General features: G+C 60.0%; 1 protein-coding gene across 2 annotated transcripts in view; it reads left to right on the top strand.

The window, feature by feature from the left end:
• EEFSEC (eukaryotic elongation factor, selenocysteine-tRNA specific) overlaps positions 1–14,822 on the top strand; it is a 146,339-nt gene that overhangs the window by 122,550 nt on the left and 8,967 nt on the right. For both annotated transcript variants that reach the window (XM_032458783.1, XM_032458784.1), the window contains exon 6: positions 4,895–5,051. In XM_032458783.1, the coding sequence (XP_032314674.1) occupies positions 4,895–5,051 (157 nt within the window). The remainder of the gene's footprint in view (positions 1–4,894; positions 5,052–14,822) is intronic.

Genomic DNA, 14,822 nt, shown 5'->3' with positions numbered 1-14,822 from the left:
AAGGTGCTACCTTGGGAACTTGTTTCTTAGGCCTAAAAGGGTGGATGAGGCTGAACATCGTGGTCCCAGGACCCAGGGAGTTGTCAGTCCTGGCGGCTTGAAGTGCCCATTCTCAGCCTCATCCCTGGGCCAGGAAGCTCCTTGGCTCCCCGGTGGCTCCCTTCGCTGGCTCCATCCTCTGAGAGCCCCCAGGGCATCCTCCACAGGTTGGGTAACTCACCCTCGGCTCCTGGTGGTTCAAGGAGCCCCACTCAGGTGCTGCGTCCTCCTCCGCCTGAGCTTCTCCCAGCTTCACACTCTGCCCATCCAGGTTCTGGCCTCTGGGCCATTGTCCTGCCGCCGGGTCTCAGACGCTCTTGCCAGCACCAGCCCATTATCCTAACAGCAGCCTTGTCCGGAGGAGGAAACTGAGGTTCAGAGAAGCTCTGTGCCCAGGGTCGCAGACCTGGAAGAGGTGGGTCAGGACCGAAACCTGACGCCTTCTCTGCTCTCGGCCCTTCCCCCCAGCTGCGATTCACAGCCGCCTGCCCCCCTCTCCTCGGTGCCTCTGCTCCAGTTTGAATTAGAATAGTCGCTTCAGAACTTGGACGGCCCCCAAGTCTCATCACAGGAGCCGGCCCCGGAGAGACACACATGTAACAACATAATTACCTGAGCTGCAGCCCAGTCCCCACTCAAAGGCCGGGGACAGAGGACACTCACCTGGTGTGGAAGGACGTGAGGGCCCGGGCGCCCTGTGCAGCAGTGACTGCACTTTGGGAACTCGCCCTGCACAACGGAAGGCCTATAAACGAAGCAGATTATTCATGCATTCAGTGGAAGTTCCACTTAGAGACGTTACTGTAATGGGCTGGCCATGGTTCCACATCGCTCCCCAGGGCGGCCGCTGAGCAAATCCCACCTGCACTGCCTTTGGTTTGATGCCACAGTGAAAGCCTCCAGGTGGTCTCAGAAGGGTTCTCCTTGTGGGGTGTGCAGGTGTCTGAGCTCTGAGGCCTCTGCTCTGGCTGGAAGAGTCTGTCACATGGAGAAGAGCTCAACCATCGGGGCGCACACGTTCCAGAGATGGAGGGGGCCAGGCCACGCCATGTCGCACAGCCCTCTGCCTCTGACGCCTGGGACAGAGGCCACATCTGGTCCTCCCGGAGCTCTCAGAGGCGTGAGCCTCACTGTGTCCAGCGGGAAGGCCCCGTCCCTCTGACCAGGCGTTGTGAAGGGGGTTCCTGCCGAGACATCAGCTGGGGCTCTCATCGCCCCTCCTTCTGGAGGGGTGTGCTCTGGGGGAGCCGAAATGCACTGAGACCAGCTCCTGCCTTCCAGGACCCCCTCCAAGTGGGGGCAGCTGGTGCCAACAGGCGGCCGCTGTTCCGAGAGCCCCACATGCAGGCCCGCCGGCCCCCTCCCAGGGCAGCGCTTGGCGCAGGCAGCGCCGGAAAGAGTGTGTGGTCAGTGTCAGGACGGCTGCCCCACCCCCGCCGCCCCAGGTCTTGAGTGAGGTGTGGCTGGGGGCCCGGGGAGGGGCCTCGAGCCCAGCAGTGTGGCTGCAGAGCCGGGCTCTGGCCCGATGCACGAGCCGGGGCCTCCCCCAGGAGGAAGCGGAGGCTGCCAGGACCAAGCACTTCAGCTCTCTTGCGTCTAAAGGGACACTTCCCCCCGGGGGCCACTGCCACCTGGGGGGACAGCTATCTGCGGGAACACTCCTGCCTGGGGTGACACTCCTATCCAGGGGGACACTCCTGCCTGGGAGGACACTGCCGGCATTGCCCACTGGGGCCTCATGAGGTGGTCAGTCTTCCAGGCAGGTCATGGGCTCTGGGGCAGCTGGTGTCCCAGTCCGACCTGGCAAAGGCCGGGCCCACCGTCCTGCCCCGCAGGCCCCAGAGCATCCGGCTGTGTCACCTGCTGCTCCTGCCTCAGCCTGGCTCCTTCCAAACAGTCGGGTGGGACTTTGCCAGGGCCAAAGCTTCCGCTGTGCACCCCCCTCCGGCGAGGGCAGCCCACTCAGATCTGGTCCCTGAGCTCAGCCCTGACCTCTCCTCAGTGGTCGGGGACACCCCTTGCAGACAAGGGCGCTGTGAGGCCTCCCTGGGACCCGCTGGTGCCTCGGTCAGCATGAGCAGGGGCCTTGGCAGGGGTGGGGACTGGCGGGGCCAAGGGGCCGGGGATCGGGGGCTCGGAGGGCCACTCCTCCCAGCGACAGGCATTCTTAGCAACGAGGCTGAGCCCAGGACAGGCCTTTTATTATTTTCTTATTGAGGTGCAGTCAGTTCACAGTGTTGTGTCAGCTTCTGCCATGCATGAATATACATTTATTCACTTTCATATTCTTTTTCACCATAAGGTACTAAAAGATGTTGAATACATTTTCCTGTGCTGTACAGTATAAACTTGTTTATCTATTTTCTATATACCTGTCAGTATCTGCAAATCTTGAATTCCTAGTTTATCCCTTCCCAGCCCCCTCCCCCCTGGCAGCCACAAGTCTGTGTTCTATGCCTGTGAGTCTGTTTCTGTTTTATATTTAAGTTCATTTGTCTTTTTTTTTTTTTAGATTCCACATATGAGTGATCTTATATGGTATTTTTCTTTCTCTTTCTGGCTTACTTCACTTAGAATGACAATCTGCAAATGGCATTATTTTATCATTTTTTATGGCCGAGTAGTATTCCATTGTATAAATATACCACATCTTCTTTATCCAGTCATCTGTTGATGGACATTTAGGTTGCTTCCATGTCTTGGCTATTGTAAATAGTGCTGCTATGAACATTGCAGGTGTCATCCTGAAGTAGGGTTCTCTCTGGATATATGCCCAGGAGCAGGATTACTGGGTCATATGGCAAGTGTATTTTCAGTCTTTTGAGGAATCTCCATACTGTTTTCCATAACGGCTACACCAAACTGCATTCCCACCAGCAGTGTAGGAGGGTTCCCTTTTCTCCACAGCCTCTCCAGCATTTGTCATTTGTGGACTTTTGAATGATGGCCATTCTGACTGGTGTGAGGTGATACCTCATCGTAGTTTTGATTTGCATTTCTCTGATAATTAGTGACATTGAGCATTTTTTCATGTGCCTATTGGTCATTCGTATTTCTTCCTTGGAGAATTGCTTGTTTAGGTCTTCTGCCCATTTTTGGATTGGGTTGTTTGTTTTTTTGTTATTAAGTCGTATGAGCTGCATATATATTCTGGAGATCAAGGCTTTGTCAGTTTCATCGTTGGCAAAAATTTTCTCCCATTCCATAGGTTGTCGTTTTGTTTTGCTCATGGTTTCCTTTGCTGTGCAGAAGCTTGTAAGTTTCATTAGGTCCCATTTGTTTATTCTTGCTTTTATTTCTATTGCCTGGGTGGACTGCCCTAGGAGGGCATTTCTGAGATGTATGTGAGATAATGTTTTGCCTACATTTTCTTCTAGGAGGTTTATTGTATCTTGTCTTACGTTTAAGTCTTTGATCCATTTTGAGTTTATTTTTGTGTATGGAGTGAGGGAGTGTTCTAGCTTCATTGATTTACATGCTGCTGTCCAGTTTTCCCAACACCATTTGCTGAAGAGACTGTCTTCATTCCATTGTATATTCTTGCCTCCTTTGTCGAAGATTAGTTGACCAAAAGTTTGTGGGTTCATTTCTGGGCTGCCTGTTCTGTTCCATTGGTCCATGTGTCTGGTTTTGTGCCAGCACCATGCTGTCAGGACTGTTAGAATGGCTCGTCCAGAACCATCGGTCAGCTCAGCCAAAGTTCTGACACCTGCTGGAACAGGCTTGGGCAGAGCCCCACATGCAGGCCATTCTGGCTGGTGTGTGGTTGGGCGTCCCCAGAAAGCGACAGGGCCACCCTTGGCCATTTGGGGCTGGCAACATCTGCTCACTCGGACTCCCCTGTCACGTGGGTCAGGTCAGAGGAGCCGCCTCCATTCAGTTCACCCTGCAGCCTTGCTGGACACCCCCTGGGAGGGAGCAGGGACACCCACAGACGGGGCGGGGCCGGGGGCAGAAGGCAGAGGGGATCCCTGCACATCCTGAGGACGGGAGGAGGCGTTCTGTGTGGGAACGAGGCTGAGCTATAAAGGGCTGTGCAAGTGGAAATGATTATTCTTATCATTGCTTGTATCCGATTCATCCATCACTGGGGAGAGGAGGAATGTGGGTACCTTTTATCTGGTGCTATGAATCAAATAGAATAGGATGTGCTTTTCCAAAAGGTTTTAGGGTAAATGGGACAGTCTCTGCTTTTCAAAACAATCCATCTGGGCCCCCGGCCAAACCTTGGCACCTTGGGCAGAAGCCGGACCTTCTGAGCTTTACCCACAGAGTCCCCCAACGCCCCACTGCTGGCAGCACCTCCAGCCTCCACGCAGCTGCTCACACTGTTGCCTGCTCGGACCCCACCCGGCCAGCACACGGGGCCTCCCCAGTGTCTCTTGTGGCCCCCATGTGGGACCTGGTGGAGCACAGACCCTGCTCCGAAATAGCAGTGACTCTGAGGAAGAAACTCCGTCAGCCCCTCTGCACACTGCGCCCACACGCCCCTCACTCCCTCTCTTCACACGGAGGCCCAGCACCTTCTGGCACAGGCCCTGGAGAGGAGCCAGGCGGGGCAGGCAAAGCCACCCAACTCTGCAGCGCCTCTGCTTCCCCATCTGTAAAGTGGGAAGGAGGGCCTCCCACACACTGCTGTTCTGGGCTGAGTGTGTCCATCCGACCAAGTGGTCACAGCCGGCCTGGATGCAGCCCAGGCCCACAGGTGTCGGTGGTGGTGGTGGTGACGAGGAGGGGTTACCACCACCGCTCCAGGGCCTTCCGTCACCCGTGAGATGGGCACACCACCTGGGCGGGTGCGGCGCGGCCTATGCCAGCACTAATCTCTCTTCTCCGGGGCTGGGCGCGGGAACAGGTGATGGATGACTACAGCGTGATCGGCCGCTCCCTGTTCAAAAAGGAGACCAACATCCAGCTCTTCGTGGGGCTCAAGGTGCACCTGTCCACTGGGGAGCAGGGTGTCATTGACAGTGCCTTCGGCCAGAGTGGCAAGTTTAAGGTCCACATCCCAGGTGAGTGCGGTCCTTTCCTCCTGCTCAGGGGATCCGGGCAGGGCACGGAGAGCTGGCGGAGACACGCCCAGATGGTGCCCCTTGGCTCTGGGTTCTAGGCCCGCCTGTGCGGGTGCTCCGGGCTCAGCCCACATGGCGTTGCAGGTTCTGGTCCCACTGGCTTTGGCTGGAGACTGGTGTGGGTCCTGGAGGCCCCTGGCTTGGACTCGGCACTTCACGTGGTCCGTGTGCAGGGAAGATAACAGTGCTGCTCTGACAGGCGGTTTGGGGGCACGGCTGATGAGGGAGACCACCAAGGGCTGGCACGCTGCCCTGGTCACCGTCGGGTTTCCCAGGATGCAAGTTGTCACCTTCTTTCCAACCCGGCGGACTCTGAGCCTCCTGCTTGGTCTTGTTCCTGACAGGGTCTAGGTGTGTGTTTGCTGCTGGATGCAGGCCCCTGGGTTTCCTTAGCTCCACCCTGTCACTCGTCACACCTCCACCCCAACGTCCTGAGGTCCTGCTGCGCCAGGCATGCTGCCGTGGTCGTGGTTGTAGGGGTGGGACAAAGCAAACTGTGCAGGAGGTATGGACAGCGGCAGCCAGGGAGACCTCTGGGAGGAGGTGACTGCTGAGTAGGGGGCAATCAGAGGGACGGAGGGGGCCCCGCGGGTACCAGGAGAGAGGCGCTCTGCAGAGGGAGTGAGGCTGTGCACAGCCCGGCCCGAGGACGGGCTGTAGTGGGGGCATTGCTGAGCAGGAGGGCGGGGGACATGGGGGCCCTGCTGAGCGCCTGGCAGCAGGAAAGGCCGAGGCCCTTCCATCAGCAGATCTGTGTGACGCGCGCGTCAGGACCGTCTTCACGCGCGGCGAGCCCCGTAACCGCCTGCCTTCACGTCCGCGTGTTGCCATGCCGCTCGGAGCTGAGCTGTGGGACAGGGTTTGGCTCCGTGAGGGATGGAAAGCCATGGGGCAGTTTGCTTCTGGTTAACGAGGGGGTCCTGGAGTGCAGCCCCTCCAGGGACTCTGCAGGCAGGGGGTCGCCAGCCCCCTGCGAGACCTCCTTCCAGAGCCTGGCCCAACCCTTGCCTCGGAATCCTCCCTCTGGCCCTGCTTGAGGGAGGGCGGTGGTCCCCAGGATCTGCTTCCCTGCAGTACTTGCTGTGGGACTGCGCCCCGAGGCCCCCACTGAGCCCCCTCACAGAGGAGGTGCCCCGTCACGGATGAGGTGCACCCCTGGGGGGGCCTCTGGCCATGATACCGGGCTTCAGGCTCCTGTCCCATCCTCTCCACTGTCCCTCAGATGCTCCTGGTCGTCACCTCGGCCAAACTGAGGCCCACGGTGCCCTGTTCTTGGCCCCAGGGAGCACACGCAGGCCAGTGTCCAGACCTCAGTCCCCAGGGCCCTGGCCCACACCTGTGGGGCCCTCCGGGCACTTGGTGGGGGTGAGAACCACGCTGCCAGGAAGGAGGGGCGCAGCCTGGAGCACTCAGCCCCCAGGCCCCAGGGCCCTGCCTGCTGGTCCAGACCCGCAGGTGGGGGGCATCTTCAGGGTGGACGCATCCTGCTGACCTCCCCGTGGCTCCCCTTCCTCTTGCCCCAGGCGAACTCAGGGCTGGGGAGGAGGCCTGTTTGGGGCCCTGGGTGCTGGGGTGGGAGAACGGGGGGCGGGGGACGTGGTGACGCTGCTTCAGTCAACTCGAGTTCACATTCCTGTCTTAGGTCAGTGTTGCCTTTTTAATAGGTCTGCTTCCTGTTTGTGGCTTTTAAGCTTTTTATTAAATATAACTGGTTAGATTCCTTCATCCCTCCCACCCGACTTCCCACCCCCTGCTCGTCTTTTCCGGCCATCCCTCCCTTAAAGAACCGCTCTTAACCTTTTTGAAGTGCTAATTGTGAAGGAATCTTCAGGACCCAGAGACACGCAGTGCCAGGTGGAGGAGGGGTGGGGTTGAGCCGGAGGCCTGGGGAGGCCGGGGTCTTGGTGCTGCGCACGTTAGGCTCCGGGAGCAGGGAGCAGCCGGGGCTGTCCGGCCCGCAGACCGTGGATGGGGCCGCCTTCAAATGCAGCTTATGGGCCTCCTGCTCACTCTGCAGGGTGGCCTGGCCAGGAGTCCTCTGGGTGTCTCCCCAGCCCCTGCCCCCAGGCCTAGGTGCTCTGCGGCCTCTCACCTCGGATGGCAAGGCCGACAGGGCCAAGCAGATGTAGAAGAGGCCAGTGGCAGGCGACAGGGAGTGGAGGGGACTGTGGGGGCCTGGGAACACGGGCTTCAGGTTCGCGAGTCCAGGCTGAGTGTGGTGATAAGGAAACAGCGTCCTATGGAGCCGCAGACTCTGGCTTCTGAGACAAGGGTCCTGGCACTCGGTCCATTGCTTCCCCAGAAGATGCTCTTAGAAAGCAGAGGGGCTGGAAGGGCAGTCCCATCCTGACCCCTGAGGAGCCTTCCCAGAAAGTCTCGGGGGGTCTCAAATTTGGAGAGCCCCACATTTACACAGCTGTTCCCTTCAAAACAGTGTCCTCTGCTTGTGAGGCCTGGGAGGCTGGAGGCCCCACGAGAGGAGTTAGGGCGGCGCTGCTGGTTGCGAGGGTAGTGGAGGACATTGCCAGCAGAGAAGAGGCTCCTCCAGGCAGACCTCCTCCTGTCTGCGTCGCAGCATCACTGGCCCCCGAGCGCTGCCTGTGCGCCATGCGCGTGGTCTCAGGGCTGGTCTCATTGTCTCCATCCCTGGGGCGCTGGAGAGCAGAGGGGCCTGGTGTGCAGCTCCCGCCAGCCCCACAAGTCCCACTTGGCAGGGGAAACGAGCTCCATGGCGACTTCCAGCCAGAGAATAGTCAGGTGGGGACACCGGTGACCTGGCCCTCGTGACAGCTGTGAGTCGCTCCCAGGACTGCTGGAGGGGACATTTCGGGGCCTCACCACCCTCATCCAGCGACCACACGACTCCCAGGAGGTGAACTGGCACGGGGCCGAGCGTCCTGCCGACGGTCACCTGGGAAAAGCCTGGAGCAGCAACTGGGAACCACGGCCACGGTGAAGGCCGCGTCACACCGGGCCTACCCTCCTGCGACTCAGTCTTGCCGTGGGGCATCCAGATCCTCAGCCAAAGCCTAAATCGGACCCCAGGTCCTGTCCTCCTTCCCAAAGCCGCCTCCTCCCTCCCACAGCGGCGCGCTGTGCTGTGCGCGCCTGCCCCACACCCGCTGCCCAGCCTCTCTGCTCGGGCACCTACCCGTCTCTTGGTTTTCTGCTTTGAAAAGAATCGGAACACAAAGTTGCATACGCCAAGTGGCTGAGCACGTAAAAGGAAGCTTTTGCAGAGAACAGAGAAGAAGTCGAGTGAAAATATTGATGATGGGCTGAGAGTTCTAGCCTGTTTGTTTTTCTTTAACGTGCAGATTTCATTGCCTGAGCCTTGTGAGGCCCTTCTCCCAAGACGGCATCCGCACGTCTGGCCCAAAGCCAAGACCCTCTGTGCCAGGCCCGTGCTGAGCCCTGAAGCCGAGCCCAGACCCGGGCCTGTCCTCGGCCGCTTGGTCCCCAGGCAGGTCTCTGTGTCACAGGAGGCAGCTCCCTCCCCGCCTCAGGCCGGGTGTGGAGGAGGTCCGACCGAGAGGCTGCAGGAGAGGGAACCGAGGACTAGGGGGCGTCTCAGATCCTGGAAGGGTGAGTCACCCTTCACTAGACCCGGGACAGCCTGAGCCCCGAGGGGCAGGGCCGTGTTGGATCTGTGCAGCTGCCTCCGAGGGCCAGCACCATCCCAGGAAGCAGGCCATCTGGCGCCCCCAGCCAGCGGGCGGCTCAGAAGGAGGCAGGGGGCCTGGTGAGGGGCCCAGGGTGGGCTGGCCGGGCTCACTCCAGGTAGTGGGGGGCCACCAAGGGTGTGTGGGCAAAGGAGGCCAGGATCTGAAGTGTTGGAGGCTGGTGCTGGCTCTAAGGCCTGGGGCCGTGACCCACCCCTGGGGTCCACAGCGGGCCCTGGGAAGCCTCAGGTTGGCCTCTCTCGTCCCCACCCCAGGCCGGCTGCTGGTCCAGCTGCCTTCGCCCCTCCAGCCTGTCCCACGTCAGCCCTGCAGGGGCCTGAAGCCTTGTCAGGCAGCGGCCCAAGGTGAGGGTGGACCTCCCCGGGCACTTACGGGCACCCTGCCGGGTTCTGTCCCCAGCGGCCGAGGAGACTCCAGAAAGCGGCTCAGATGGGAGAAAAGCGGCTGACGAGAGGTGAGGGGTGAAAGCTGAGGTTTCAGAAAACCCCAGCACAGTGGGAACAAGCCATCCGTCTCTCTCACTGGCATTGGAGCCCGGCCAAGGCCTCGGTGGGTCTTGGCCCCACGTCTGTGGGGCGGCAGCTCTGAAACCGAAGCCAGAAACAGCCAGCTGCTGCCCCCACCCGCTGCCTCTCCTGGAGGCCATCCTGACGGAGGAGGACCTTTCAGACAGCACTCTGGGGTGTCTTTTTCCCCCCAAAAGAATGGCCAACCTCCTCCCCTTTCGGCCACTGAAGCATTTCAAAGCAATTGTAAAAATTATATGAACTCCATCGAAGAACTGTTACAACAATGTTTATACCCAGTATTTGAAACAAAGACAATGATATTATAAATAATTGTAGATGATGAAGATAGGCAGGAAAAACTAACATCATTAAAAGAATTTTACAAGACGGACCGTTCACAAAGATGGATGGAGTAACACAATACGTTAAAAAATATCTGCAATTAACATAAACACAGCGCAGTGGACAGAAACCATCTGCCGGCAGGCCTCACCCTGGGCACATTCCCATGTCATCCGCCGGGCGGTGCCAGGGGCCCCGGGAAGAGGCCGGCTGGGGGCGTGTGCCCAGCATGGCCTGGGACCCCGTTAGAAGGAAGTCCACCAACACACAGGAACCAGGGACTGAGGGAGTGCCTTCTTGGGGTCACAGAGCTCCCCTTCCCTGACCTGGGTGAGGTCAGCCCCGTCTGTGTCACTGCTCTTGGATGCCGCGCTGTTCCCTTGACAGCTGCGGCGGGCAGCCTGTGGCCTCTGACACTTGTCGGGCACATGGGCAGTGGCGGTGCCAAGGGCCTGGGCACGCCAGCCCGGCCAGCTCTCGTGGCAGCCGGGCATCTTTGTCCCTGGGGCAGACCGCCCACAGCTCGGTGGGTTCCTGGTGCCTCCTTCTCCTTTAACCAGTATCTGATTTTCTAAATATAAATTAATAAAGTTTTCTTTTCATCTTGGAAAACTTTGGCCACACAGAACAGAACAGACACCCCGAAACCAACAAGATGGAACAGACGTGACCGTTCTGTCCTGTGCCTCCCCCTCCCCCAGCCACGAGAGCCCTGCAGACAAAGTGGGAGCACGCCCCCCTCCCCGGGCCCTGGCTCTCCCTGCGCAGGCTGTGTTGTCGTGTGACCCAGTGTCCCCGAACTTGGTCCCGCGCTGGCCCAAGGGTCGCTGGGGCGCTGGCTGCTTCGGTTTCAGAGCCTGCCGCACAGTCAGCATCCTGGCTGACCCCTCTGCCTGCGTGTTGCCCCACAGCCTGCGCACCTGCCACCTGTCAGAGCGTCGGGGCGGCGTGGGAGCACTTCCCTGGGCATCTCCCACGTCTGGTCCTGGACATGCGTGTCTGCAGGTGGGACAAGGACCTGCTGCCTCCCTCGCTTCCCGTTTCTTGCCATCTGAAGGCTGCAGTCATTGGATTTCAGAGCAGCTTGCCCTCAGCCTGGTTTCTTGGAGGCCCGGGACCAACCCTAAATATCAGGCGCCTGCAGGAGTCCTTCCAGCCTCCCCAGAGAGCAGAGCTGGGTGAAGGGGAACCTGGGCCCCTGGTCTGCTCTGTGTGATCTCTGCTGGCGGCCACTTCCCGTCTGTAACGTGGCATCAGCGTGGGCTGGGACCGACCTTCCTGCGCCCCCGGGCAGTCACGTCACAGGTGTGGAGTCTGTCGCGGTGCCTTCAGGAAGGGGGTACGTGCAGACGTGTGGACACAGCTGCGTGAGCTTGTCAGTGAGCCTCCCTCCGCCTGCCTGCTCATCTCTGCTGTTGTTGGGGGGGGGGGTGCCTGGAAACTGGCCCCTGGGCTGGGCCTTGCCACAGGCACTGGGTGATTTCTCTGGGCAGGACGGGCAGCTTGAGGCCACTGGGGACCTTGGAGGGGCCGCCTGCCCCAGCTCTGGAGCTCACGTCCAGCTCCTTCATGTGCTGCACCCTCGGTTCAGGCCAGGGACTTGGGGGCAGGAGAAGTCGCTGCCCTCCTGCCCTCCGGGGTTCCACATCTCCAGAGAGCTGGGCACTAGGAAGAAAGCAGGCAGGTGACAGGAAGCGCACAGTTCCCTGGGGTCTAGATGAACCCGGGGCACTTTTGAGAAAGCCGCATGGTGGCAAGACCTGGCTCATGACTCAGAGTTCACTAGGGTGGCCGGAGGGTGTGTGCAAAGGCCCTGTGGCTGGGCCCAGGGCAGGGTAAGTGGTAGAACGTGCAGTGGGAGAGTTCGGTGGGGCCAGTTGCACCTCGGCCTGGTGTGGACTTCATCCACAACCTCGGGACAGGAGAAGCCATAAGAGCCAGGCCTGAACTTGTGTCTCTGAGGCCACTGCCTGGGTCACCTTAGGCAGATCTCTCAGTTTCTTCTTCTGAAACGGGGGTCCTAACATCCACCTCCCAGATTATGAAGAGTAACAACTCCTGTAGCCTTCAGTCTCAGGCTCTCAGGGCTGCCAGAGGACAGACAAGCTGCCTTCAAACTCCTGGACCTTGAGGTGACTTGCCTGAGAACAGGGGGCCACATGGCCCTGCAAGCCGGGTCCGCAGGAGGCCCTGGAGTGTTGCCTGCCGAGGGCAGACACTGCGGCCACCAGCCAGAGCACACGGCGTGGGGGGAGGGCACAAGCCCAGGTGTGGCCCGCTGGTCCGGGGCAGAGACAGGCGACGCCGGCTCCGCCCTCCCCCGCGGCCCGAGCCCACCTGAAGGGGCCCTGGGCCAGTGGGGCTGTGTGGGCCATGGGCCTGTGCGTCCCCAGGTGCGTGCCCGTCGGTGTGTCTGTGCCCGTGAGTGTGAGTGTCTGTGTGTGTGTCTTCACAGAAGGGAGGTGAGTGGGAGGCCAGCTTCCTGCCGGGGCAGTTGTAAAACATTCATAAACCTTTTATGGGACTTGCCACCCTTCCAGATAAATATTTTTCGATTTTATGGGCTTGTTTTAGGGCCCTAAGCTTAATCATGGCTTTGTAGCTGCCTTTAAAAAAAATTAAATATTGTTTTGGCAGAGGGAGCCCCTCCCCCAGCCCCGCCAAAGGCAGCTCTCTGGGCCCATAAATTCCCACCACTCTCAACTCTTGCCCTCTCTCCCTTCGTGCCCTCGTGGCCACACTCTGGTGAACCTGAGGAAAGAGAAGGGAGGGAGAGAGAAGGAAAAGTAACTCCCGTTTCCCACTGCCCGCCCCAGCCTAGTGCAGCTCACGGTGTCCAGGGAAGGAAGCAGCCCGGGGCGCCCGCACGGCCCTCCCCGCCATGCCAGCGCCTTCCTGCCTGCGCGGGGCAGGTCGTGAGTGAAGCTCCCTCCTGTGCTCTGCCTCAGATCCTCAGCCACTCCTTCCTGCCTTTGAGGCCTCAGACGGGCCTCCCTGAGCACCCCCCCAGGGACCACCCGCCCGGACTCAGTGCCTCTCTCTGTCACTCTGCTCTGCCTCCTTCACAGCACACATGGCTCCCAGAAACCTTCTCCTCCCTGCATGGCTTGTGAGCCTGTCCCCCTGGCGGACACAGCCCACACGCTGCTGTGGTCCCCACACCTTGATCGGGGCCTAGGGCACTCAGGTGTCCGGCGTGTGCTGTGACGTGTGCCTGGTGGACACCCTGGGGGCGGTGACTGAAGTGTGACAGAGGTCCATGCATCTCAGACCTTGCTCTGTGCCGGACACTGTCCTCAGTGCTTCCGTCCTGTTGACTCCCGTGGGCCTTCTGATCGCCCCACAGAGTAAGTTCTGCTGCTGCCCCACTTTCGGGATGAGGAGACTGAGGCCCAGAGTCAGATGCCTTGCATGAAGCCACACAGCTGAGCTGAGCCATCCCTGGATCTTGGCTGTTCCACTTGATTCCTGGTGGAGAACACGAGGGAGAGCACGTGCCCTTCTGGGCGCCGCAGCCCGGCCCAAGCCCTGCCCAGCAGCCACAGCCAGCACTCGTGCCAGGCCCTGGGCCAGAGACCCCGCGCCAGGGGCAGGCTGAGGCTCGGGGCTCGCACTGCCGGCTGCCAACTCAGGTGCCTTCAGGAACAGCAGGGGACAGAAGTAGGGGAGCCACACGGCGCACCCCTCCCTCTGCTGCAGAGTGGGGGCCTGAGGACGGGCCCTCCGGCTTTTCAGGACTAACTAGAAATGCAGAATTGCGTGTCCAGTGTCCTGCGTTTGAAGGTGAGTCATTCAAGTATTTCAGCGATGCTGTGAAGGCTGCTTCCACCCCCAGGCTGGTGCTTTTCTTTTGTCTCTGATGAGAGTGTGAGCCCCAGGAAGGAGGCCCCCAACACGTCTGCCTGTGGGCGCAGAGAAGCAGCCGCCCAGCCTAGCTAGGAAGGAGGCCTTCTTAGAGGAGGCAGCACTGAGCTCAGCCTTGAAGGAGGGTCTGTTCATGCACCCTCACTGCCCCCAGCCACACTGGAGACCACACCTGGACCCCCTGACAGGTGGAGAGGGGGTGACAGGTGGGCTCCGGGTGCCGACCCCAGCTCAGTCTCCTCGGGGCCCTGTGTGCCCCAGGCTGGTGCGAGGGCGCCGAGACGGGGAAGGGGCGGGGGTCCAGCCCTCTCCCCGGGGCTCAGCCCGTGGTGCTGTCTGCCAGCTCCTGGTTTCCTTCACCTGTTGGGTCCGCCTCGCCCTCCCAGCCCTGCTGCCACACCCAAGGACCACATAGGTGGCAGACACGTCCGTGTGCACGGAGCTCACTCGGGACTGGCAGCTTGGGCACCCAATGTTTAAGGTCTCCACAAGGTTTATCTGGAAAACAGAGGAAGAAAGCTTGTTTCCAGGGGTGGGAAGGCAGGGCGCCCTTCCTGCTCCAGGCTCACAGAGAACACCGGCCAAGCCCGGCCTGCCTCTGAGGGGCTGTGCGTGTGCGGAGGGGTGGGTGGCCCTGTGCTCACCCAGGCGGCAGCCTTTGAGGGTCAGGGAGCCCACGGCTGCCACATCAAGAGTGTGGACGGAGCCCGTCCCTGTCAGCCAGAGAGGACAGCCAGCGCCGCGCCTGCCCGCCCCTCTGCCCGCACCCTGGAAGCCGGGCTGATACAGTAATCAGGATGCCACACATGGACCCCGGGCCATGGCGGCTCCCTGGCCCTTTGTTCCCCCTCATTATTCTGGAGGAGGGTTTTTTCCCAAGTCATAAAAATGACATTTTTAATATGTGGAATTTTTTTAAAGAAAAGCAATATGAAGAAGACTTTTATTGTCAATAAGCTCTACCTTTTAAAGCAGTTATCTCAGTTTCTGCTCTAGGTATTTTAATTGAAGATTAACTGCTGTTAAAGAGCGTACACATTTAGGGAGTGAGTGTTCGGAGGATTAAAATTCGGCCCCCTCCGTGGTGGGGACATTCTCTGTGGGGCCACCAGGAACCGCGCCCTCCCCCTCAGCCTCCAGGGGGCCCTGCAGGAGGGGGAGTCCTTGCTGTCCGGTGGAGGGACAGAGCCTGGCGGCAGAGCCCACGCACCCATCCCAAACCCCTCATCCTCACCACTCAGAGCGGGGTGGGGCCACCGCGTCACATGGCCCGGCATCCAGACTGGACCTCAGGCTCAGAGCTCCATCCCAGC

Source organism: Camelus ferus, chromosome 17 (genome assembly GCF_009834535.1).
Source record: "Camelus ferus isolate YT-003-E chromosome 17, BCGSAC_Cfer_1.0, whole genome shotgun sequence".
Lineage (NCBI taxonomy): Eukaryota > Metazoa > Chordata > Mammalia > Artiodactyla > Camelidae > Camelus > Camelus ferus.
Note: the sequence above shows the minus strand (reverse complement) of the source record. Positions and strands in the feature narration are given on the sequence as shown.